Source organism: Polypterus senegalus, chromosome 6, assembly GCF_016835505.1.
Source record: "Polypterus senegalus isolate Bchr_013 chromosome 6, ASM1683550v1, whole genome shotgun sequence".
Classification (NCBI taxonomy): Eukaryota; Metazoa; Chordata; class Cladistia; order Polypteriformes; family Polypteridae; genus Polypterus; species Polypterus senegalus.
The window spans coordinates 68,999,885-69,025,974 of NC_053159.1; the positions used below are offsets into that span (position 1 = coordinate 68,999,885).

The 26,090-nt window shown below is 38.9% G+C and overlaps 1 protein-coding gene across 1 annotated transcript in view; it reads right to left on the reverse strand.

Annotated features, from left to right (window-relative positions):
* Positions 1-7,727: 7,727 nt before the first annotated feature.
* usp40 (ubiquitin specific peptidase 40) overlaps positions 7,728-26,090 on the reverse strand; it is a gene marked incomplete at its 5' end in the record, with an annotated part of 179,198 nt that continues 160,835 nt past the window's right edge. Inside the window, 3 exons of the mRNA XM_039755053.1 lie at positions 7,728-8,733; positions 19,087-19,181; positions 24,743-24,838. Coding sequence (XP_039610987.1) covers positions 8,622-8,733; positions 19,087-19,181; positions 24,743-24,838 — 303 coding nt within the window. The remainder of the gene's footprint in view (positions 8,734-19,086; positions 19,182-24,742; positions 24,839-26,090) is intronic.

The following is a 26,090-nucleotide window of genomic DNA, read 5'->3' on the forward strand; positions in this document are numbered from 1 at the left end:
ATCTCGTGACACGAGAGTTCGTTTCTGATGGTATAACCACGGAAGTGGAGCGTGATCTGTCACTAATGTGAAATTTCGTCCCCATAAATAATAACGAAGTGCTTCACAGCCCATTTTATTGACAAGCATTCTTTTTCAATAATCGAATAATTACGCTCCCTAGGAAGCAATTCCCTACTCAAAAATGTGATAGGGTGCTCTTCTCCATTAAAAACCTGGGACAGGACAGCACCTACACCAAATGCACTTGCGTCCATCTGTAGAACAAAATCCTTGGAGAAGTCGGGATTCCGCAGAACTGGATAAGAAGACAAAGTAGTTTTCAAATCACAAAAGGCACGTTCACAAACATCTGTCCATACAACAGGGTGTTTTTTTCTGCCTCTAGTAAGATTTGAAAGAGGAGCAGCCCTATTTGCAAAATCAGGGATGAATCTTCAGTAATAACCTGCAAGCCCCTGCATTTCTGAGCGTGGATAAGCAAGCATCTCTTCTACTTTTCTGAATTGAGGTCAGAGTAAACCCCTGCCCATGAAGTAGCACAGATAATGAGTCTCAGACATACCCAATTTACACTTCTTGGGGTTAGCTGTCAAACCAGCCTGTCTTAGGCTCTCAAGGACAGCCTGGAGACATTCCAAATGTGTTTGCCAATCATTACTGAAAATCATGATACGCCCCAGAATACTCGGAACGAGGACGCAAGATCTAGTCCATCATACGCTGGAAAGTTAGAAGCACGCCATGAAGACCAAATGGGAGTCTAGTAAATTCATAAAGTCTGTGAGGAGTCACAAATGTTGTTTTATCGCAACTGTCAGCCTCAAGAGGCACCTGCCAGTAACCTTTCGTGAGATTTAGTATGGAGATATAGGACGCCTGACCCAGTTTTTCCAACAGTTCGTCAACATGGGACACTGGATTAGCATCCTATTTTTGAGACTTTATTCAAGCGCCTGAAATCGATACAGAAGCCAACCGAGCCGTCTTTTTTTGGGACTAGTATGACCGGACTACACCAGTCACTTTTACTTTCGTGAATTACACGCAATGCCAACATCTTTCTGACTTCCTCGCGCAAAATATTCCGTCATGCTTCCGGAATCCGATACAGGCGCATCTGCACTCTAACACCGGGTTCAGTAGTGATTTTATGTTCTGCAAGATTAGTCTGGCAAGTCTGAAAAAACATCAGTGTTCCGTTTAATCAAAGACAACAACTCTGTCTTTTGCGAGTCGGTCAAATCATCACCAATGGCGACATCGGTCTGAGAGACAGCAGCCAAAGAAGTGCACCCCCCCCGTGGGTCGTGCCATTCCTTCGAGAGATTAACATGTAAAATATGGAATGGTTTGCGCCGGCCTGGTATTCTACCCTTGTAATTTACCGGTCCCATACATTCCTCAATAATGGCAGGGCCCTGCCATTTTGCTAGGAATTTGTATGGATCTGTTGGAATCAGTACCAGAACACGATCGCCAGGTTTGAATTCACGGAGCTTGCAGTGTCTATCATTAAGACGTTTTCTTGCTCACGTCGCTGATGCTCTACAACATTTGAAGAAAGTTTAGAAATTCTTTCTTGCAACGAAATTACCCGATCTGCAAAGCTCGGTCTGTGAGCTGTGGTCCCGAATCCTGTCCATTCCTCTTGTACAACATTGCAGACGCCTGCCAAACAACAACTCAAATGAACTCAAGCCAGTGGACGCCTGTGGCGATTCCCACACCCCAAACATAACAAAAGGCAGGACAGAGTTCCAAGACGTCAGATCATCATGAACGACTCTCTTGATCATCTGTTTTAAAGTTTTCTTAAATCGTCCAGTCAAACCGTTTGCCTGTGGATGGTAAACTCAATTTCTTAATAGCAAAGCTGTCACACAATTGTTTCATCATTGAATTAAAAGGTGTGCCCCGATCAGTTAAAATTTCTCTAGGTATGCCAATACCAGTTAAAATCTTGCACAAAGCTTTGGCTGCAGTTTAGGAATTGACTTTTTTCAAAGCAGCCACTTCCGGATATCTCGTTGCATAGTCAACCAACACAAGCATATATTTATACTCACTTTTAATCTTAGGAAGAGGACCTGCTATATCTAATCCCACCCGTTGGAAAGGGAACTTCCAAAATAGGCATAGGCGAAAGGGGAGCCTGAGGAGGTTTATAAGCAGAGACGATTTGACAATCAGGACAAGAAGTACAGAACCGCTCCACATCTTTCCCCATATTCAGCCAATAAAACCGTTTTGATAAATGTTCTCTAATCTTATCAGTCCCCAGGTGCCACCCAAGATGTGAGAGTGAGCTAACTGCAAAAGAATGTCCCTATGTACTTCAGGTACAACTGTTCAATAAACTCCCCGACTAAATGATCTGATATCACTCTAAAAAGGCAGCCGTCTTTCTCAAGGAACTGTGGGGTTTTTAAGCCTGTCATCTATGTCTTGTCAAACTTGGGTCACAGATTTGCACAGAAATAACTCTGTCTTTTGCGAGTCGGTTGTAGAGACAGGAACTTTATTCAAACACTGCAAACAAACATGTCTCTTTTTCAAATGTTTAAACATGCTCCTTGACAAGACGGAGATGACAGTTCCGTCTCACAATTAAAAGAATGCAAACATATTTTCCTCTTCAAAGGAATGTGCGTCAGGCTGCCCCCGGTCCCCCTTCCTTTTTCTACATCTACACCTGTCCGCGCACCTACCACATGGTTGGCTGCCTGCCTATATGCATTAACGACATCCTGCGCTCATGTGCCTCCTCACTCGCTTCCTTAGGCCAGATTTATACTTCACACGACGCATTCTGCAGCAGACGTTCCTGCTCAAAAAGTGTGGTAGTGTTTATACTTGCGCGCGTACTTTACATAAATCTGGAGGAATCCACCAGGTGGCACTGCGAGATATTATCACGGTGAGAGCAGGTTCAGCTTCTCTGTGTTGTGAATTGCCTGGAACACTCATTAAAGTCTGATCACACCTTACCGCAATATCTCTGAAAATTATGTTTATTGATTAAATCCATCAATTCAGGGTTGTGTCCATTCCAGCAAGCATTGGGCACGAGTGAGAAACAACCCCTGGATGAGGCCTCACCTCATCGCAAGGTGAATATAAGCACTCACATACACACCCCTCATTTTAGCGGCACCAAATCCCCAAATCTGCTTATCTTTGGAAGGAAACTGGAGCACAGTGTGGAATACAAGCAGGATATACCAGCAACATAACTCCCTGCGTGACAACAGTGCTATCGCTCTGCAACCATGTCACCCCCATGTGTGTAATTATTCCCTCCCATGTGTGTATTAACAGTATTCATTATTTAAACGAAATTATATGTAAAATGTAACACACACACTTTAATGCATTTCATCATGAAAGTGATATCAAGTACAAATCTAAAAATTCTAAATGTACAGAGAGTTGGAATATCATACATTTAATGTGTTCTGTGTGGTGATCTACTGTATTGCTGCTTGCCGCTGCTGTCAGGTCCAAGAAGCTCGTAGCGATTAAAAACTGGGATGACGTTTAGGATGGTCTGCATTAATGATAAAGTAAACTACGAGGTTAAAGTAGGCATTTCGAGATTAAAGCCGAAATTTCCACTTTAATCACAAAATACACCTTTTTTACAGTGTCCTTTATTTTTTTCTCAGTGGCTCAAATACAGCACTATACATTATGTTGCTGTTGTTAAGTTGCAAAAAAAAGACAGCACAAAAGATGATATGTGGGACTTTTAAAATGTATTGTGTCATTACAATCTAGAATATGCAACGCTTGAATATAAAAGCACCACGAATGCATCTGTATGTCGGCATTTTGCTTCACCACATCGAAGCATTCATCCCATAGGATCTGCATAGAGGCTTTCAGTCACATGTAAATAGTAAACAGAGACACTGACGTCACGTTCTGACTTTTAGCACACTGCGCCTGACGACTTTTTGCTGGTACTGCAACTCGCGCATGCGTCGCGTTAATTTCTGAGGATCTGCTCAGAGGATGCGTGAAATGAATGCTGGGAACGCGTGGCAGCCATGATGTATAAACCGGCCCTTGCTTTCCTCAGCTGTTCGTTGTGCTCACAGCTCCCTTCATTACTCCACCGCTCCAAGCCTGTTATTGTTCGCCTTGCTTCACGTCTTCCTGCTGGTGACTCCTGCCTTTTCATTTACTCCACTGCTTTACCACAAAACTTACAACCACCAAAACTTTGTAACAGCACTAGGCTTCAGATCAAATCTCTGTACAAGAACCTGATTGAGGAAACTGTCTTCACGGGAACTGGCTCAGGGGAGACTGTATTTACTCCTCGTAACCCTCTCATACTCTCTGACCTCCCATTCCAATTCAAACGCCTGCAATTTTCAGTAAGGGTCTGCTTCGCTATGACAATAAATAAGTCACAGGGCCAGACTCTAAAAAAAAAAGGTTGGCATGGACTTGACACATTGTGTACAGAGATATCCCAATTCCTAAAAATGTGCATTTCTCATACACAACATTTACAATCATAAATTAAACTCTTTACAATCATTAAATTCACTGTCAATACTAAAATAAGGCTATGACAATTACATTGACAATCATGTTACGTTATTTTCAAAATGCTTCCTTTTCTTTTTCATAACTTCTTTAACACACTACTTCTCTGCTGTGAAGCGCGGGTATTTTGCTAGTAGTTTATAAAATGAACCTCTGATCTTTTGTTTTTCAAACCTTTTTGATCACGCTATAACATACTGTTGTGAAGGATGCTCCCTACTCAGCATGGTGCTGCAGGAGTAATAAATGATAGAGATGGACAAGATTTTTTCCTGTTTGATTATGAACTGAAAAAGGTTTATCAGTCTTGTCCTGGTAAAGGTTATGCTTCTTTCTTTAATTAATATGTTTGATATCTACCACACTGACCATAATGGGAATGTGTACTGTCACTAGATAAAATTAATTTACATGCATTTAGTCATGTCCTGCAGCTACCATCCAGATAAATTAATAACAAAATTACTGTTTACAAGACATTCTTATCTTCTTCATGGAACAAAAACGTTCAATGCATCTGAACAGATAAATGGTAAAGAAAAAAAAAATGTTCCAGTTGCACCCAAAGCCAGGATATGAAATGATGCAATGAGCCAGCCCAATGGCTAAAGTATGGCCCAAGATTGGAACATTGTGGGAACAATTATATATATATATATATATATATATATATATATATATATATACATATACATATAATAATACATGCAAACTCGTTTTCATTGCCAGAAGCCTTAGACGATGCAGGGCATTTCGGCGGCAGCTTGGGGCTTTAACCCTTAAACTGCCACATACTTGGGGGTTAATGCATCCTTGGACACCAAATACTTTTTTGCTGCACTTTAAGTAAACGTCACAATTCACAAAGAAAAACTGAAATTTTAATGGAACAAATTTTTTTTATGCAAAGAGCTTCACAATTACTGCAACACTAATCATTTTACACACTGCTAATGAACTGTAAAAACTATTTAAAAAACTACTGGAACAATATGTACAAAGTGCAACTGATGCCATGGATGTAAATTACCGAGCCAACTGCGCTTGAACTGGCTGCACTCAAGCACACAGAGGCAAGTGCTAATGCTGGCAGGCTAGTCTAGTGCAGCGGCTCAATCCCAGGGACAGTGACGCTGATGTGCTGCAGGGTGTCCCGCTTGGGTCACAGAATTGCACAGAAACACAGGAGACTGTAGAGACAGGAACTTTATTCAATCACTCCAAACAAACATGTCTCTTTCAGAAGTAAAACAAGCTCAGTATGCAGTTAGTTCTCGATTAAAGAATAGACAAACATCATAGGGGAGCACAATGGGATCAGGACCCTGAACAGGAGCAGAGGATGTCTGGGGGAGGAGAGAGAAACAAAGCAATCAGCCAAAAAGGACAGGTGCTGTTCAGGCATTTAAGTATGTATAGCTTCGCACAAGACGCATATCACGTGACGGAGCAGCCGTAAGTAAGGGAGCAATGTGAAAGTAGTCTATCAGTGTTTTTTAAGATGGGCGTTTTTGAGAAGTGTCCATGTCTTCTAGGGGTGCGTTCAACCCCCCTGCTCACAAGGTGCTGGCAGTGGTCATGAGCTGGCTGCTCAATGACTGATAAGCTCCTGCACACTAGCAAATGGCACTGGGAAACGACTACAGCAGGGTGTGGAGGTTTAAGGTTTAAGAGGAACAAAATGGAAAAAATAAGAAAACTCAGCTGAGGATGCATCACAGTCAATCAGCAGCAAGGAGAAATTAATAACGCTATAGCGGTCCAGTGCCACTAAGATTCACACCGTCGAGAAGATGGTGATTTATTTATTTTTATGGTGGAGATTCCAGGGATGCACCCAGCCTTGGCCCAACCCGCACGCACTCACAAACAGAGACAAAAACAAAGCAAACCGGTAATCAAACAGCAAATAAAAAATGTAATGAAAACAAATGAAATAAATGAAAACAACGATACTACCCCCGTTCCCCTTACGGTGATTACACATTAAATACAACAAAGAAAAAACAAAGTACACACAGTAAATCATGAAAAACAGCAACGGATGAAATGTAATGATGAAGATAGATAGTCCAGTGACCCGCATGTTGAATTTGAATGTAAAGATAGTCCTACCGGTAGTTCCTGAAATGGTGAAGATGGGTGGACGGGTTCAGGAGAGCTACATTCTTTGCAGGATGGTCATGAATCCACTTACAGTCCTCATGAACACAGGCAGATGGCAGACAATCCAGACGCATGAAATGATCCAGGAGAAAATGTATAAGTATAGGTAACCCAACAGAAGGCAGACAGACAGGATTTCAAAAAGGCTGTTTGCTCAAAAACAGCACTTGAGCAGTTTTACAAAGAAGAATGGGGAAAACCTACAGTGTATAGGTGTGCGAAGCTGATAGAGAAACCTATCCACAAAGACTAAAGGCTGTCATGGCTGCCAAAGGTGGTTCTGCTAAATACTGACTTGAAGGGGGTGAATACTCATGTGCCTTTGCAGAGGTCTGCTTTCAGTTTGACATTAAACAGTCACTTTCTGTTGATCAAATTCAAAAATTCAAGCCCATTGTGAATTAATAACAAAAAATAAAAAACAAAAGAATGTGAACTTCTCAAAGATGGCAAACACTTTTTATAGGCACTGTATGTCAAATCAATGTTTCAAGATTCAGGCATAAAATTAGAAGTTTTTGAATTATTTCAGGGGTTTGATGAACACCATATATGAACGAAGCCTATCAATTTGGTTTTTAAAACAGCAGCAGAATGGACAATGAAGTCAAAATGTGATTATAAACAGCAGAACTGTATTCATCCATTTTCCCCAATTAAATATAATTTCAAAAAAATGTTTTTTCTATGAGAGACTGCTAAGAATAATTGAGTAGACACTAGTGATTTTCAATGAGCAATGATTGATTATTTATTCAGTGTAATACTATACAAAAAACTGTCAAAAAATATCAAAATCAAGCATAGTGTAAGGAAGATAAGACAAGTATGCAATCAAATATATTTCACACCTTAAAGGTGGCAAAAAATCAACTGGCATTTCAACAGAAGTATATCATGGGTATGCAGCTATTTTATGATTCAAAATGGTAAAAAGTCCATTATTAGGAATTTCACAATGGTCATTATTTTAATAAAGCTGGCCTAATTTTTTCAAGATATTTAAAGTTTGTAAGTTATTAAAACACACATTGGCTTGGTATTATAAAAGTTAAGATGAGAAAATCTAGTCTTAAAATTCAGCAGTACTGCCACCAGAGTTTAAAAAAGGTGACTGCCGAGTTCAGAAGCACTGTGTGTGAAATCAGTATGGTTAAGTAACACTTTTGGTCTTAGTGGAAAAAAAAAAGTGCAAATACTTATACTTTCTGAAATGAATTATGCATACCTGAGAACATATTTTTAACACTGGAGGGTTTCTAAACAAAATTGTTTAATCAAAGTAAGTACAATTTATTTTTGCATCAGTTCATTGCACTCGAATGCCAAAATTGCAAATCTATCTTGAGTAAGGTTCATTGTTGTCCATTCACAAATATCTACATCAAAAGGATTAAACTGTTTACAAACTGTAATAAGAATTGTCCTGAGAAGTCAAATATTTGAAATAAAACCTTAACATAAGAAAAATGCATATATTCATTTATACATAAAATAACAAAATCACTACATTTAATTATAATACATGATAGACATTCCTATATACAATAAAGCATTTACATTATGGGGGGCAGAATATTGCAAAACACAGTATATATGTAGCAGCAACAAAACAAAAACCCAATTCACTTTATTCTTTTTAAACTGCTTAATTATGATTATGCTCCTTACTTTTTTCTTCAAAACCTGTTTAGATTCTGTTAAAATAAAAATATTTATAAAATCTGAAGTGATCAGTGTCATCTTATGTACTGAAAAGCAGCTTAATACACAACTTGGCAAATTTTACTTGAAAATACATTAATAACTTTTACTCGTTTGAATCAATAACTGCACAGTGAAATATAATTTAAAAATACAGTATTAAATCAAAGGGACTGGTAACATTGCCATTGTCATCTGAAGACCCCAACATTTATAGAAAGGGTTGCTTCAGGTTTTCTGCATCGGGAATAGGGCTTCTTTTCAGTGCTAGTCTTCTCATTTTCAAAAAGGACCCCCTGCCCCCTAAAAGAGACGAAGAAACCAAGAACATTCAGAAATAGGAAAACAAATACAGTTTACAAGAATTGAGAAATACAGTAAAGAAAGCATTTTTTGTCCTAACAATAAGGATTACAATTCAATTGGCCTGTCTCCATTGCAAAAAGCAATAAGTCGAACACAACATATATAATATGCACTGCAGGCAAATATAATTGCCACGCACCATGAGGAAAACATGCCATACTGGTCCAAAACTTACAAGATGGATAGATCATTGTAGAGTGTGAAATCGAGTACAAGCACATCAGGTATAAAATGAACTTGCAAAGGGAATCTTACTGAGCGACTGCAGGCTGTTAGTCAACTCTTAGGGACCAAACACGACCAAGCCATACATCCAGATCTCTGATTATGACCAAGACAGACTTGTGGGAATGAGGGAAGACAGATTAACCTTCTGGAACATCTGAGCTCACTTTGGAAGCATAGCATGCAGAGTGACAAACATATGCAATCAGTGGTGGAGGAGTATCGAACCCACCAAAGTCAGGGAACTGGAGTGCCCTGTCACATAAATAAAAAGAGGACAGACATGTTGTGCGCATTGCAATTTTGGGAAGAACATCCACATTACAGACCATATGCACTGTTCTATGCTGTTTGTAGAAGCAGGGCCTTCTTGCTCTCTGCCCATTTTTTCAGACACTGTGACTGCAATGGTGCTAATGGCAGGATGACTGGTACGGCATTGTGTTTACAGATGAGATCTGGTTCAGTTTACTGCACCATGATGGAAGGATCTGTTAATGGCAGAACAGGTGTTAAGGTGAGGGGTGCCACTCCTGTTCCCACCTTATATATACTGCTGGAACCTTTAGCAGCCAGTGATATACCATATATATATTAGAGGCTGAGGTCATACCCTAGTGCCATATTTCAACAGGACAATCTTCGATCACATGTGGCACAAAACGGCCTACAGTACAGCTCCTTGATGACCAACATGTGCCACTTTGTCCCATGCCCTGCACATTCACTGGTTATATCCCTCACTGAGCATGTCTGGGACATGGTTGGACAACAACTGTCATGCAAGAGATCATAAGCAGTTAACACAGATGAAGTTTTGGCACTTTGAGCGGCTCTGTGGCATGCCATTCCACAAACACACATCTAACGTCTCTTCCTGTGCAAGCCGGTGTACAAATGGTTATTTTCCTTTAGGGTGGATACACAAAATACAGGTTAATGTGAGTTCAACATGCATGATTAAGCACTGCTTCTAATCAAGTACAGCAAGTAATACATTTTTGGAATCGGTTCTTTCATGGTGATTACCATTATTCCCAGTAGCAGGAAGAAAAACACACCAAACAATATTTTGAAATATATATCAAGGAGTGCAACATCTGACTAAAGATTGATAATACAGTTGGTGTTTGCCACAATACTAAATGTCATTAAAAATTTGATTACCGGGCAATTCAGCCTGATTATACATTCCTAAATTGTACAGTTCTTAAAATAAAATAAGTTTTGACAACAGTACATTGTAGGAGGCATGAGTAAATGATATAATGACAATTATCTTTACTGGCAGTACTGACAGGTAAAGTGAATGTGTGTATATTGACAGCTAAAGGGCATGGAATATGAAAGCTTACTTTCTGCGATCTTGGGGTTCAGTTTCATTTAGAATAACTATAAATTATTCCCTCAAACTTTAAATTGAGTAACAGGCAGTGATCTAACAGGCACAGGCATGACTGCTCCATGTCTACAACACAAATTAGGATCAGCACTGGCACATTAGCTATATCGTTTGAATTAGAACATTTCATTTTCCTGTTTACTATTTAACAGTCATCAAGCCATCTACAGTGCATCCGGAAGGTATTCACAGAGCATCACTTTTTCCACATTTTGTTATGTTACAGCCTTATTCCAAAATGGATTAAATTCATTTTTTCCTCAGAATTCTACACACAACACCCCATAATGACAACGTGAAAAAAATTTACTTGAGGTTTTTGTAAACATAAAAAACTGAGAAATCACACGTACATAAGTATTCACAGCCTTTGACATGAAGCTCAAAATTCAGTTTAGGTGCATCCTGTTTCCCCTGATCATCCTCGAGATGTTTCTGCAGCTTAATTGGAGTCCACCTGTGGTAAATTCAGTTGATTGGACATAATTTGGAAAGGCACACACCTGTCTATATAAGGTCCCACAGTTGACAGTTAATGTCAGAGCACAAACCAAGCATGAAGTCAAAAGAATTGTCTGTAGACCTACGAAACAGGATTGTCTCGAGGCACAAATCTGGGGAAGGTTACAGAAAAATTTCTTCTGCTTTGAAGGTCCCAATGAGCACAGTGGCCTTCATCATCCGTAAGTGGAAGAAGTTCGAAACCACCAGGAATCTTCCTAGAGCTGGCTGGCCATCTAAACTGAGCGATCGGGGGAGAAGGGCCTAAGTCAGGGAGGTGACTAAGAACCCAATGGTCACTCTGTCAGAGCTCCAGAGGCCCTCTGTGGAGAGAGGATAGCCTTCCAGAAGGACAACCATCTCTGCACCAATCAGGCCTGTATGGTAGAGTTTTTCAGTGGCAGGAACTAGGAGACTAGTCAGGATAAAGGGAAAGATGACTGCAGCAATGTACAGAGTCATCCTGGATGAAAACCTGCTCCAGAGCGCTCTTGACCTGAGACTGGGGTGATGATTCATCTTTCGGTAGGACAACGACCCTAAGCACACAGCCAAGATATCAAAGGAATGGCTTCAGGACAACTCTGTGAATGTCCTTGAGTGGCCCAGACAGAGCCCAGACTTGAATCCTATTGAACATCTCTGGAGAGATCTTAAAATGGCTGTGCACCGACGCTTCCCATCCAACCTGATGCAGCTTGAGAGGTGCTGCAAAAGGAATGGGCAACAGTTGTGGCATCATATTCAAAAAGACTTGAGGCTGTAATTTCTGCCAAAGGTGCATCGACAAAGTACTGAGCAAAGGCTGTGAATACTTATGTACATGTGATTTCCCAGTATTTTATGTTTACAAAAACCTCAAGTAAACTTTTTTCACGTTTCATTATGGGGTGTTGTGTGTAGAATTCTGAGGAAAAAAATGAATTTAATCAATTTTGGAATAAGGCTGTAAAATAACAAAATGTGGAAAAAGTGATACGGTGTGAATACTTTCCGGATGCACTGTACATGATTACAATAAAACTGAGAAAGAAATCCATTTTATTTACATTGATATATGATAAAACACATACAGGGTGGTCCAGATCTAATTATGCAGATCCAGTTCGGCGCAAAGATGACTCTTCATGTCGTCAGTTTGCACACTTCTCGGTGGTCCGGGATTTTTCGGGTGATTTTCTATGTAATAAACTTAATATGTTATAGCGTAATGAAAATGGTATAATTAGATCTGGACCACCCTATATATTGCACAAAGTTTAATAATAAAGCTAAAAAGCAGAACTTCTTAACATCAGTCCTAAAGTGCGGAGTTTGTCCCAGATTTTTATTCCATCCAATTTGGTAGTAGGAAGTCAATTCTTGCTGTTAAAACATTTTAGTTCTATGACTTGTTAATTCTATAATTCTGGCTTATCAAACATTTGAATATTAGAGATAATACTTTTCTGAAGATGTTTGTAGACCAAAGCAGATTAGCACTTCTTATTTCATTCTGAATATTTAATTAAAATGAATACTTAATGATAATCAAACATTTGCAAATGGGGCCAAATAAGGTAGTAAGGTGCTGGTTCCCTTGTTACTAGTATTTTATTGTTAACTGAAAGATGGTTAAAAAAACAAGATGCAAATTAAAAACTTAAGAAGGTTTGTAAACATCCTGGCTTTGACCTTAAATCCATGTTCCCTTAATTTCCACACATGAAAGAGTATGTCACTTGCAGTTTAACTGAAGAATTCTGGTGAGTCAACTATGTCATTGCCTTTGAATTCCTTATTTAGGCTTACCCCTTAATCTTTGCTGTTCCAGACTAAAGAGATTTAATTTATTGACTTCAGTTTTCAGAATTAAACATGTCCTTTAATAAGGTTAGCACAAACCATCTCTGTTGATACCCAAATATGAAATAATGCAGTAATAATTTAATGTTAAATAAATTTCTCTATTTTAACAAAAAAAATCTTGGAAGATGAGACTTTATCCTGTGACAAGACGTGATCTTTTGAAGAGAGACACTTTCACTTTTTCCCGTGAGACAAGACTTCAACGCCCAGGGCCAGAAATAAAAGACAAAGAGTAGATGACAAAGTAGAACATCGCAAAAAATTCGAAAACGTTGGCACGATACACATGCAGAGCAGGGTAGAGATAATGAAAGTAATCAAAAAAATGATAATAAAGATTGCATTAGTGTAAATAAACAGAAATTATTACTAGGTAGGGCTGGGCGATATATCAAAAATTTATCGTTACCGAAATTTATGACTCTCATCGACGTCATTTTGCCCATGTCGGTAAATTCGTATTTTAAAAAAAGAAAAGGCATGTGCAGGTTGGCGATGTTCATGTCCCTTTAAGACGCTGTGCTACGTTACAGACTTGACGGGGTGGAGTCACATGACTCTACTACCTGTAACAAGACGAGACACGGGTGAACAAATGGAGGACGATTTAAATGTTGAAGCAGCAGCGACGAAGGTAGAGCTGGTGGAGGAGGAAGAGGAGACGCTTGTTAACAAAAAAAATGCATCATCAATCGTTTGGCAACATTTTGGATTCAACAAGGATGATATTGATCAAAAAATTGTTAAATGTAAACTCTGCAAAAAGACTGTTGCGTCAAGTCAAGGTAACACAACCAACCTCTTCCACCACCTGCAGCACAACCATGTGATTCAATTCGAAGACATAAAAAAAGCTCAAAGCGAGAAGAGATTAGGAGGACCAGCAAAAACGTCTTCCTCCACCAGGCAGCGTCAATAACAAGCATTTGCTAGTACTCAACTATATGAGCGAACTTCAAAAAGATGGCAAGAAATCACAAATGCTATAGGCTACCACATAGCAAAAGACATGGCTCCTATTGCTACAGTGGAACGCAACGGGTTCAGACACTTCATGAAAATAATTGACAAGAGATACGAACTCCCATCACGAAAATATTTTTCAAAAACTATCATTCCCAGCATGTACAGCACAGAGAGGAAAAAGGTTGCTGCTGAATTGAGATACGTTAAGCCCGTTGCAGCCACATCCGATCTCTGGTCCAGCCGCACAATGGAGCCGTATATTAGTCTCACAGTTCATTACATCGACAACAAATGGGAGCTGCGTACCAGAGTGCTCGAGACGGCCTATTTTCCATCTGATCACACGGGGAGATGGTTGGACAGGGTTGAGAGCGATGCTGTCTGCATGGGACATCAGTGAAGAGGACCTTGTTGCTATAACAACTGACAACGGCCCAAATATTGTGAAAGCTGTCAAGCTCAATAAATGGACACGGGTGCAATGTTTTGGGCACAGGCTGCACCTGGCAGTCGGTAAGTGTGTACATCTTAATATATTTGGGTGGTGACATCTGGTGTGTTTTAAAGTGACTTTAATTCTGTGTGTCATATTCAAAATTGAAAGTATTAATGTTTGAATAATGTTTATATAGGCATAAAATACTTAAGACTGCTGAGCAGCAGTGTATCCAGAAAGTTTTTACAGAAGACTTATTGTGAGCCAGTGTTGATCATGTTGTGCTGTGAAATGTAGCAAAATACATGATTTTTAAAATGTTTTATTACTGTGCCAACCCTTTTTAATTTTGTAAATATGGTCTGAGAGGTCTTATTTAATTCTTACTTTATTTTGCTTGCTTTATTTGAGAATTAGACTATGAATTGGGGTGATGTTGGGTGTGAAGATTTGGATAGATATGCTACCTCAAGGCCTTAGCAGAGATAGACCTTTGTCCATGATGGCATTACATTTGCACAATCATTGTTTACTTTGTGAATAGCCAATGTGAAACATATTTATTATTAAACTATTTTGTTTACAAGGGATACACATTTTTTAGAGAGCATGGTTACATATTGTATCCTACACTTTTTATTTTGTTCAGTTAATAAATCTTAACCACTAAAAGTACTTACTACTATTGTCTTCATTTATTTTCAGTGACATTTTACAGTCCTTTAAAGTGGTAATAATATAATTGCAATGAATAGGTCTAGGGGGAATAATATTATCAAAATAACTGGAGGAACTATGCTGCCTGCCACAGCCCCATCAAATGGAAAAAAAAAAGTTTGTTTTTTTGGCACTTGGGGTGGTTATCGTCCATTTATCGTTATCGAGGTTAACTGCTCAATTTATCGTGATATTGATTTTAGGCCATATCGCCCATGTTTATTACTAGGTGAAATAATGGAACAGAGAAAAGAGATCGAACATTTTGTTCGGATTTAAACTTTAAGTCAGAGACTTATAGATCGTCTAATTCGTATTGCCATCGGGGACAAGTAGTGTTTCTTCCCAATGAAGAGGCGTATCAGCGAGAATTAAAAATTCGGTTGTTTGGTGAAAGTAAAAATCCTGCGAGAAAAAATTGCCAGCCCCTCAAGACAAGATTTTATGCAAAAAGATTTAGAAAAGTCCTGCCCACATCTAAAACATTTACAACGCACATGGTTCACTCATTTCTCATTTGCATGAATGATATTGTCAGACACAGTATCAAAAGATGCAATATTGACAAAAAGGTAAAAGCAAAAAGAGACCGAATATATGGACATAGGTGATATGACAGAAGTATGTAGATATTATTTGGCTTTAAACTTTATGTCAGAGACTTATAGATTGTCTAATTTGTGTTGCCACCAGGGAAAAGTAGTGTTTCTTCCCAATGAAGAGGGCTATCTACGAGAATCAAAAGGTTTGTTGTTTGTGAGCGGCAGAGACGTAGAGTTGCTGGCGCGTAGCTCAGGCAGGGGGGATTGGTGAGTGAAGCGAGTCGGGGCAAAGCCCATTAGTAATGATATAGTAAAAAGAAACCTGTTTAATAGTCTCCATATGTGAATAAGAAAGCTATTCATAGTAACATTTAAAATAGTGCATCTGGAAAGTATTCACAGCGCATCACTTTTTCCACATTTTGTTATGTTACAGCCTTATTCCAAAATGGATTAAATTCACTTCTTTCCTCAGAATTATCCACACAACACCCCATAATGAAAACGTGAAAAAAGTTTACTTGAGGTTTTTGCAAATTTATTAAAAATAAAAAAACTGAGAAATCACATGTACATACAGTGGTGTGAAAAACTATTTGCCCCCTTCCTGATTTCTTATTCTTTTGCATGTTTGTCACACAAAATGTTTCTGATCATCAAACACATTTAACCATTAGTCAAATATAACACAAGTAAACACAAAATGCAGTTTTTAAATGATGGTTTTATTATTTAGGGAGAAAAAATCCAAACCTACATGGCCCTGTGTGAAAAGTAATTGCCCCCTGAACCTAATAACTGGTTGGGCCACCCTTAGCAGCAATAACTGCAATCAAGCATTTGCGATAACTTGCAATGAGTGTTTTACAGCGCTCTGGAGGAATTTTGGCCCACTCATCTTTGCAGAATTGTTGTAATTCAGCTTTATTTGAGGGTTTTCTAGCATGAACCGCCTTTTTAAGGTCATGCCATAGCATCTCAATTGGATTCAGGTCAGGACTTTGACTAGGCCACTCCAAAGTCTTCATTTTGTTTTTCTTCAGCCATTCAGAGGTGGATTTGCTGGTGTGTTTTGGGTCATTGTCCTGTTGCAGCACCCAAGATCACTTCAGCTTGAGTTGACGAACAGATGGCCGGACATTCTCCTTCAGGATTTTTTGGTAGACAGTAGAATTCATGGTTCCATCTATCACAGCAAGCCTTCCAGGTCCTGAAGCAGCAAAACAACCCCAGACCATCACACTACCACCACCATATTTTACTGTTGGTATGATGTTCTTTTTCTGAAATGCTGTGTTCCTTTTTTGCCAGATGTAACGGGACATTTGCCTTCCAAAAAGTTCAACTTTTGTCTCATCAGTCCACAAGGTATTTTCCCAAAAGTCTTGGCAATCATTGAGATGTTTCTTAGCAAAGTTGAGACGAGCCCTAATGTTCTTTTTGCTTAACAGTGGTTTGCGTCTTGGAAATCTGCCATGCAGGCTGTTTTTGCCCAGTCTCTTTCTTATGGTGGAGTCGTGAACACTGACCTTAATTGAGGCAAGTGAGGCCTGCAGTTCTTTACACGTTGTCCTGGGGTCTTTTGTGACCTCTCGGATGAGTCGTCTCTGTGCTCTTGGGGTAATTTTGGTCGGCCGGCCACTCCTGGGAAGGTTCACCACTGTTCCATGTTTTTGCCATTTGTGGATAATGGCTCTCACTGTGGTTCACTGGAGTCCCAAAGCTTTAGACATGGCTTTATAACCTTTACCAGACTGATAGATCTCAATTACTTCTGTCCTCATTTGTTCCTGAATTTCTTTGGATCTTGGCATGATGTCTAGCTTTTGAGGTGCTTTTGGTCTACTTCTCTGTGTCAGGCAGCTCCTATTTAAGTGATTTCTTGATTGTGGCAGTAATCAGGCCTGGGGGTGGCTACGGAAATTGAACTCAGGTGTAATACACCACAGTTAGGTTATTTTTAACAAGGGGGAAATTACTTTTTCACACAGGGCCATGTAGGTTTGGATTTTGTTTTCTCCCTAAATAATAAAAACCATCATTTAAAAACTGCATTTTGTGTTTACTTGTGTTATATTTGACTAATGGTTAAATGTGTTTGATGATCAGAAACATTTTGTGTGACAAACATGCAAAAGAATAAGAAATCAGGAAGGGGGCAAATAGTTTTTCACACCACTGTAAGTATTTACAGCCTTTGCTCAATACTTTGTCGATGCACCTTTGGCAGCAATTACAGCCTCAAGTCTTTTTGAATATGATGCCACAAGCTTGGCACACCTATCCTTGGCCAGTTTCGCCCATTCCTCTTTGCACCACCTCTTAAGCTCTATCAGGCTGGATGGGAAGCGTCGGTGCAATGCCATTTTAATATCTCTCCAGAGATGTTCAATAGGATTCAAGTTTGGGCTCTGGCTGGGCCACTCAAGGACATTCACAAAGTTGTCCTGACGCCACTCCTTTGATATCTTGGCTGTGTGCTTAGGGTCGTTGTCCTGCCGAAAGATGAACCGTTGCCTAAGGTCAAGAGCACTCTGGAGCAGGTTTTCATCCAGGATGTCAGTGTACATTGCTGCAGCCATCTTTCCCTTTATCCTGACTAGTCTCCCAGTTTCTGCTGCTGAAACACATCCCCACAGCATGATGCTGCCACCACCATGTTTCACTGTAGGGATGGTATTGGCCTGGTGATGAGCTGTGCCTGGTTTCCTCCAAACGTGACACCTGGCATTCACGCCAAAGAGTTCAAGCTTTGTCTCATCAGACCAGAGAATTTTGTTTCTCATGGTCTGAGAGTCCTTCAGGTGCTTTGTACCTTTTACCAAGGAGTGGCTTCCGTCTGGCCACTCTACCATACAGGCCTGATTGGTGGATTGCTGCAGAGATGGTTGTCCTCCTGGAAGGTTCTCCTCTCCCCACAGAGGACCTCTGGAGCTCTGACAGAGTGACCATCGGGTTCTTGGTCACCTCCCTGACTAAGGCCCTTCTCCCCTGATCGCTCAGTTTAGATGGCTGACCAGCTCTAGGAAGAGTCCATCCAGGTGGTTTCGAACTTCTTCCACTTACGGATGATGGAGGCCACTGTGTTCATTGGGCCCTTTAAAGCAGCAGAAATTTTTCTGTAACCTTTCCCAGATTTGTGCCTCAAGACAACACTGTCTCGGAGGTCTACAGACAATTCCTTTGACTTCATGCTTGGTTTGTGCTCTGACATGAACTGTCAACTGTGGGACCTTATATGGACAGGTGTGTGCCTTTCCAAATTATGTCCAATCAACTGAATTTACCACGGGTGGACTCCAATTAAGCTGCAGAAACATCTCAAGGATGATGAGGGGAAACAGGATGCACCTGAGCTCAATTTGGAGCTTCATGGCAAAGGCTGCGAATACTTATGTACATGTGCTTTCTCAATTTTTTTTATTTTTAATACATTTGCAAAAATCTCAAGTAAACTTTTTTCACGTTGTCATTATGGGGTGTTGTGTGTAGAATTCTGAGGAAAAAATTAATTTAATCCATTTTGGAATAAGGCTGTAACATAACAAAATGTGGAAAAAGTGATGCGCTGTGAATACTTTCCGGATGCACTGTATAACAAAGATTCACAAATTTGCAGTAACATTATACTGTATGAAGCTGAGGCAAATCACCTTTTCTTTTTATCCTCTGTATCTTGCTTGATTTTCTCCTTGCCAAAGTCATCTTTCCATGTGCTGAATTCTTTATTGCTATCAACAAGCAAATTCTGAAAATAAAATATATAGAGGAGTATCAGGAAAACACTATTTATATACATTTAGCTGTTAAAATGAAAATGCAAATTTCCTTTGCATTCAATTGTGAGTACAGCTAGACATCTTATATTTAATAGTGCCAGTAGTACATAAAGTAAACAAATAAAAATGGTAAAATTAGTCCATCTTCACTTGTGGTCACAATTAACATGCATAGTATACTACAGAGCAAGAGCTCCCTATTAAAAAAAAAAAAAAAAAAAAGAAACACACAAAGAAAGGTTTTTATTTCTGTAATAAAGTCAAATTCAATTAAAGTACTTAAGTAGCATTTGGTCCTGACAGCATACTATAAGTTCATATTAACTCACAATGTGTTTTCTTTTAGTCAGGACATTTACTTACAACTAATGGGAACTGCAATGGGATGTTGTTTCGCACCCCATTACGCAAACTTATTCATAGCAAGATTAGAACAGACTTCTTGTCAACATGTGCATTAAAACCAATGCTTTATTTGCTACATAGATGACATTCTTATAATCTGGACGGCAAGTGAAAAAGACCTTCTTTGCTTTCATAGGAATTGCAATTCATTCCACCACAACATAAAATTTAAATTAAATTATTCACAAACAGAAATCTGCTTTCTGGGCACTACCATTAGCATAAAGGACAGTACCCTTATGACCTCTATTTTTCACAAACCAACAGACAGACGGACATATAGGAAAGCATATACGGAACTCCATCATATACAGCCAGGCAATACGTTACAATTGTATTTGCTCAGACCCAGTGGATCAGGACAAACAACTGCAGAAACTCAGGACAGACATCATCAAACAAGGATATACTCCCAAATCAACAGACCGACAAATCAGGAGAGCTACGGTTAGACCCAGAGAAAACCTTCTGGAATACAAAGGTGCAGAAACCAAGAGCTGGGTCCCACTAGTTGTAAATCATCATACACATCTGGAAACACTTCACAAATTGTGAAATAGCTTCAACCCATGTTACAGAAAGACAATAAACTGAAGGATATATTCCCAGAACCTCCCCTCCTTGCATACAGACAACCACCAAACCTCAAACAACTCATTGTCCGAAACTCTATGTGTGGCTCTGCAGCAAGTGGCACATCTCCCTGCCTACAGAACAGGCGTGGCACCTGTGCAGATATCTACATGACAGATCAAGTAGTTATACCACATTGCCAGCAGGAGCATAAAATAAAGGGTTCGTTCACATGCAGATCTGCTAATGTGGTCTACCTAATCATGTGCATAAGATGCCCCAACACTGGACTGTATGTAGGGGAGACTGGTCAGACACTGCACCAGTGAATGAACTTGCATAGATTTCATATTAATCAGAACAGTATTGATCTTCCTGGTGGCAGCACACTTTAACAGTAATGGCCACCGCATAAAGGATCTGAGGGTCACTGTGCTTATGGGTAATTTCAAGACCCAACAGAATTGGAGAGAATGGGAATATAAACTTGTACTTAAATTCAACACTCTACAAAATGGTCTGAATTGAGACAAGAGTTTTATGACCAGATATGTGGACTAACAGACTGATTGACCAGCTGACTACATCAGTGGCCTATCTTACAGTCAATGCACTTCAAAAAACCCTTACAGGACTTTTTCTAGTGATAGCTATCTTATCAGTACATTTTATTAGTTCATTGTCCTCTTCTTTCAGGGTTAAATCATCTAAGGTTTATTAATTTTGCTAACATTTGAACAAAAAGGTTGTTAAAATGAAAGAAAAGAATCACTATGCTGTCTCAATATAAGCTAGAGTATTTTTCAGTTTCTTTGTTACACCTTGTCTGATGAAGGGGCCTTAGCTGCCTCAAAAGCCTGCATTTGTAATCTATTTCGATAGCCAATAAAAGGTGTCATTTCACCCTATTTTCGCCTGTCTTCATGTGATTGTCAGTCTGCATGTTGGTATGACTGTGCAAGGTTGGGTAGGTGCACTGCCGCTAGCAATCTGCTATAACAAATGAAGTGCATTACAAACACAAAATGGATTGAAACAAAATTCTGGGTTTAAACCCCAGTACTGTCTAAATGTACAGTGGTGTGAAAAACTATTTGCCCCCTTCCTGATTTCTTATTCTTTTGCATGTTTGTCACACAAAATATTTCTGATCAAACACATTTAACCATTAGTCAAATATAACACAAGTAAACACAAAATACAGTTTTTAAATGATGGTTTTTATTATTTAGGGAGAAAAAAAAATCCAAACCTACATGGCCCTGTGTGAAAACGTAATTGCTCCCTGAACCTAATAACTGGTTGGGCCACCCTTAGCAGCAATAACTGCAATTAAGCATTTGCGATAACTTGCAATGAGTCTTTTACAGCTCTCTGGAGGAATTTTGGCCCACTCATCTTTGCAGAATTGTTGTAATTCAGCTTTATTTGAGGGTTTTCTAGCATGAACCACCTTTTTAAGGTCATGCCATAGCATCTCAATTGGATTCAGGTCAGGACTTTGACTAGGCCACTCCAAAGTCTTCATTTTGTTTTTCTTCAGCCATTCAGAGGTGGATTTGCTGGTGTGTTTTGGTTCATTGTCCTGTTGCAGCACCCAAGATCGCATCAGCTTGAGTTGACGAACAGATGGCCGGACATTCTCCTTCAGGATTTTTTGGTAGACAGTAGAATTCATGGTTCCATCTAGCACAGCAAGCCTTCCAGGTCCTGAAGCAGCGAAACAACCCCAGACCATCACACTACCACCACCATATTTTACTGTTGGTATGATGTTCTTTTCTGAAATGCTGTGTTCCTTTTATGCCAGATGTAACGGGACATTTGCCTTCCAAAAAGTTCAACTTTTGTCTCATCAGTCCACAAGGTATTTTCCCAAAAGTCTTGGCAATCATTGAGATGTTTCTTAGCAAAATTGAGATGAGCCCTAATGTTCTTTTTGCTTAACAGTGGTTTGCGTCTTGGAAATCTGCCATGCAGGCCATTTTTGCCCAGTCTCTTTCTTATGGTGGAGTCGTGAACACTGACCTTAATTGAGGCAAGTGAGGCCTGCAGTTCTTTAGACGTTGTCCTGGGGTCTTTTGTGACCTCTCGGATGAGTCGTCTCGCGCTCTTGGGGTAATTTTGGTCGGCCGCCACTCCTGGGAAGGTTCACCACTGTTCCATGTTTTTGCCATTTGTGGATAATGGCTCTCACTGTGGTTCGCTGGAGTCCCAAAGCTTTAGAAATGGCTTTATAACCTTTACCAGACTGATAGATCTCAATTACTTCTGTTCTCATTTGTTCCTGAATTTCTTTGGATCTTGGCATGATGTCTAGCTTTTGAGGTGCTTTTGGTCTACTTCTCTGTGTCAGGCAGCTCCTATTTAAGTGATTTCTTGATTGAAACAGGTGTGGCAGTAATCAGGCCTTGGGGTGGCTACGGAAATTGAACTCAGGTGTGATACACCACAGTTAGGTTATTTTTTAACAGGGGGGCAATTACTTTTTCAAACAGGGCCATGTAGGTTTGGATTTTTTTTCTCCCAAAATAATAAAAACCATCATTTAAAAACTGCATTTTGTGTTTACTTGTGTTATATTTGACTAATGGTTAAATGTGTTTGATGATCAGAAACATTTTGTGTGACAAACATGCAAAAGAATAAGAAATCAGGAAGGGGGCAAATAGTTTTTCACACCACTGAAATTTGCACGTTTTGCTCATGTCTGCATTGATCTTTCCTCCAGGTACTATTGTTTCCTCCCACATCCTAAAGAACAGATTCAGTTAACTGTCAATTTTAAACTGGCCAATGCTGGTAAATGCTGGTTTCTGCCCTGAACCAAGTACTGATGGATAATGAAATGCACTCCCTCATAAACAAGTTAGAAAATGAATGAATTGCTGTATTTACATTTTTAAATGTGCATTTTTATTTATTTTTTGCTTTATTTCAATTACATTTGTATAGATAGATAAAATATGAACTGTCCATTATGAAAATAAAGGTTATCCATTTCTGTCACTGTCTGCTTCTCTAACAGACAGGAAGCCCTAGTCTTGGTAGGATAGATAGGGCGTGTAATCTACATTTTATGCTATTCCTCCTTAAAGGAGTTTTAATTTATCTTTTCAGTTAAAGTGAAGTTTTTATATATTGAGTTTTTATATATTATCTAGGAAATCTGACATGTTTTTAAATAAACAGTAAAGTACATACATATAGGTAGAGAAAGCTGGGCTAATACACTGCCATCATTATTTAAAAGATATCCATCCATCCATTATCCAACCCGCTATATCCTAACTACAGGGTCACGGGGGTCTGCTGGAACCAATCCCAGCCAACACAGGGTGCAAGGCAGGAAACCTACCACGGGCAGGGCGCCAGCCCACCACAGGGTGCACACACACACACACACACCCCCACCCACCCTCACACACAAGGGACAATTTAGAATTGCCAATCCACCTAACCTGCATGTCTTTGAACTGCGGGAGGAAACCGGAGTACCCGGAGGAAACCCACGCAGACATGGGGAGAACCCAGGTCTCCTAACTGTGAGGCAGCAGCGCTACCAATGCACCACCGTGCCGCCCTATGTAAAAGATATGAAAATTAAATATGCAACCTATTTCATCACAAACATATATCTTAATAAATATGATCTTTATCTTTGCTTTAGCTTTTCACCAAAATGTACATTGCTGTAAACAATGATACAACAAATATAAGAATATTTTGTTTCAAAGATTTTGATATTATAGTTTTAAATATTCCATCTGAATAAAGTTATTCATTCTGTCCTGGGTGTTTTCCCAGTGGGCCATGCCTCAAGAGTTCTTTCTAACTACAGGCTCAAGCAACCTCATATAGCTCCTTTTAAGTTGGAAAGGCAGAAGCTCTACTACAAAGTGTTCTTTTATTGACGAGCAACTTTCTACAGAGAATGAGTCCAGAAACCCAGTGCGTGAACCTCAACTTGTCCATTTATACTCAGAATCTAATTCTTTCAGGTAACACCCACAGTTATAGTAACGGGCAAGAAAATGGAAGCAGACTGGCCAAAACAAAAAACCCAAAAAAACTGAAAGGTTCACTAGGCAACTTCTCAAGATTTGTCACCCAATACATATAACATGATTTAACATTATAAAAAAATAAAAGAGATTTTTTCATTCAAAACCATTTTATAGTTGGTATAAAATATCATTTAAGAAAAAAAGACAAAAAACAACTATATTAATTATAGTTAATTTAATTCTAATAGCCAAACATTTACTTAACTCACTAAGTCCTGTACAGAGTCATCTCAATAGCACTGGTTGCAAGAAAGAATCACATAAATACAGTTATTCATAGCAGACCAACATACAGCTGGCAATTAAACACAATTTTGAAGAATAAAAGGGAAGAAAAAAACACAAACAAAAAAAAAAAAAACTGTGGCCAAGCTGCAACTTAAGTCAAGAACTTTCAGGCTGTTATTCAGCAGTGCTACACAATGAAACTTAAAAACTCATGATTAGACTAGTTAAATATAAAAAATACACATTTTTCTTTTTACCTTGACACCAATAATGTCTCCATCTTTCAAGTAAAATGGTGATTCCTGTAAGCATTGTTTATTTTTCCTCTTTTTACGCTTTGAAACCTGCTGGGTCTAAATAAAACAAAAACATGTAAGTTTAACTAGATACCAGTATGTCATCTCATTCTCAAACCTGATTTATCCAATTAATAACTTATTCTAACAGTGCTGTGCACAAGGCAGGAAAGGGCATACAAATGGCCAGTTTAGAATTGGCATTTAACCTAATCTGCACATCTCTGAAGATGTGGGAGAAAAGCTCCCAGAGAAACATCCAAACAGGCATGAAGAGAATGTGTAGACAAGGCCACTGTCCAGGCACAGAATAGGACTGATGGCAATGCAAACCACTGCACCACAAATCTTAGCACAACAATTATTACAGATGGATTAAGAAGTAGTAAACACTGTTGAAATGACAAGGAATTGATAATTAAGAATTATTACATTACATTCATTATAATCAAAGAATAATTAGGCTGAATCAAAAAGTTTCCTTAAGAGACCCAATATTCAAACAGTTCAAGTTACATCCACACTGAGATTCAACTAATTCAATATACATTTTTTTCCAACATAAAATCTATGCTGGAAGGAAGATTATTAGGTCCAGATGGATACCTGACCTGTTTTTTTTTTTAAAGAATAAAAGTACTATCATTAATGTTATATTTCAAGAGACACTAAGAGAACTGAGATACTGCCAAAAAATTGTTACCTTCAATGACTGTAAAGGACCAGATAGGAATTATCAATTACAGGTGCTGGTCATAAAATTAGAATATCATGACAAAGTTGATTTATTTCAGTAATTCCATTCAAAAAGTGAAACTTACATATTCGATTCATTCATTACACACAGACTGATGTATTTTAAATGTTTATTTCTTTTAATTTTGATAATTATAACTGACAACTAATGAAATATGGAGGAATATTTTGGACAAAATGAAATAAATAAATAAATGCGTAAATAAATAAAAGTACTGTGAAATGTGAGCATAAATAAATAAATGTGTCATGAAATGAGAGCCTTAATAAATAAATATGTCATGAAATGAGAGCATAAATAAATAAATGTGTCACGAAATATGTTTTTCGTTGCTTATTTATTTATTTCATTTTGTCCGTAACATTCCTGCAAACCGTCATGAAATACGGCTTGAAATAAAACTGTCACTTTCACTCGTCAAAGTTGAGAGGGTGGGCTCTAACACGCCCTCTAGTTACTGATTGGTGAATCAATAGCATAACAATTAATTAGAAAAATGCTTACTACTGCCGATGAAATGGATTCTGCCGAAGATATTACGTATTTCAGAGA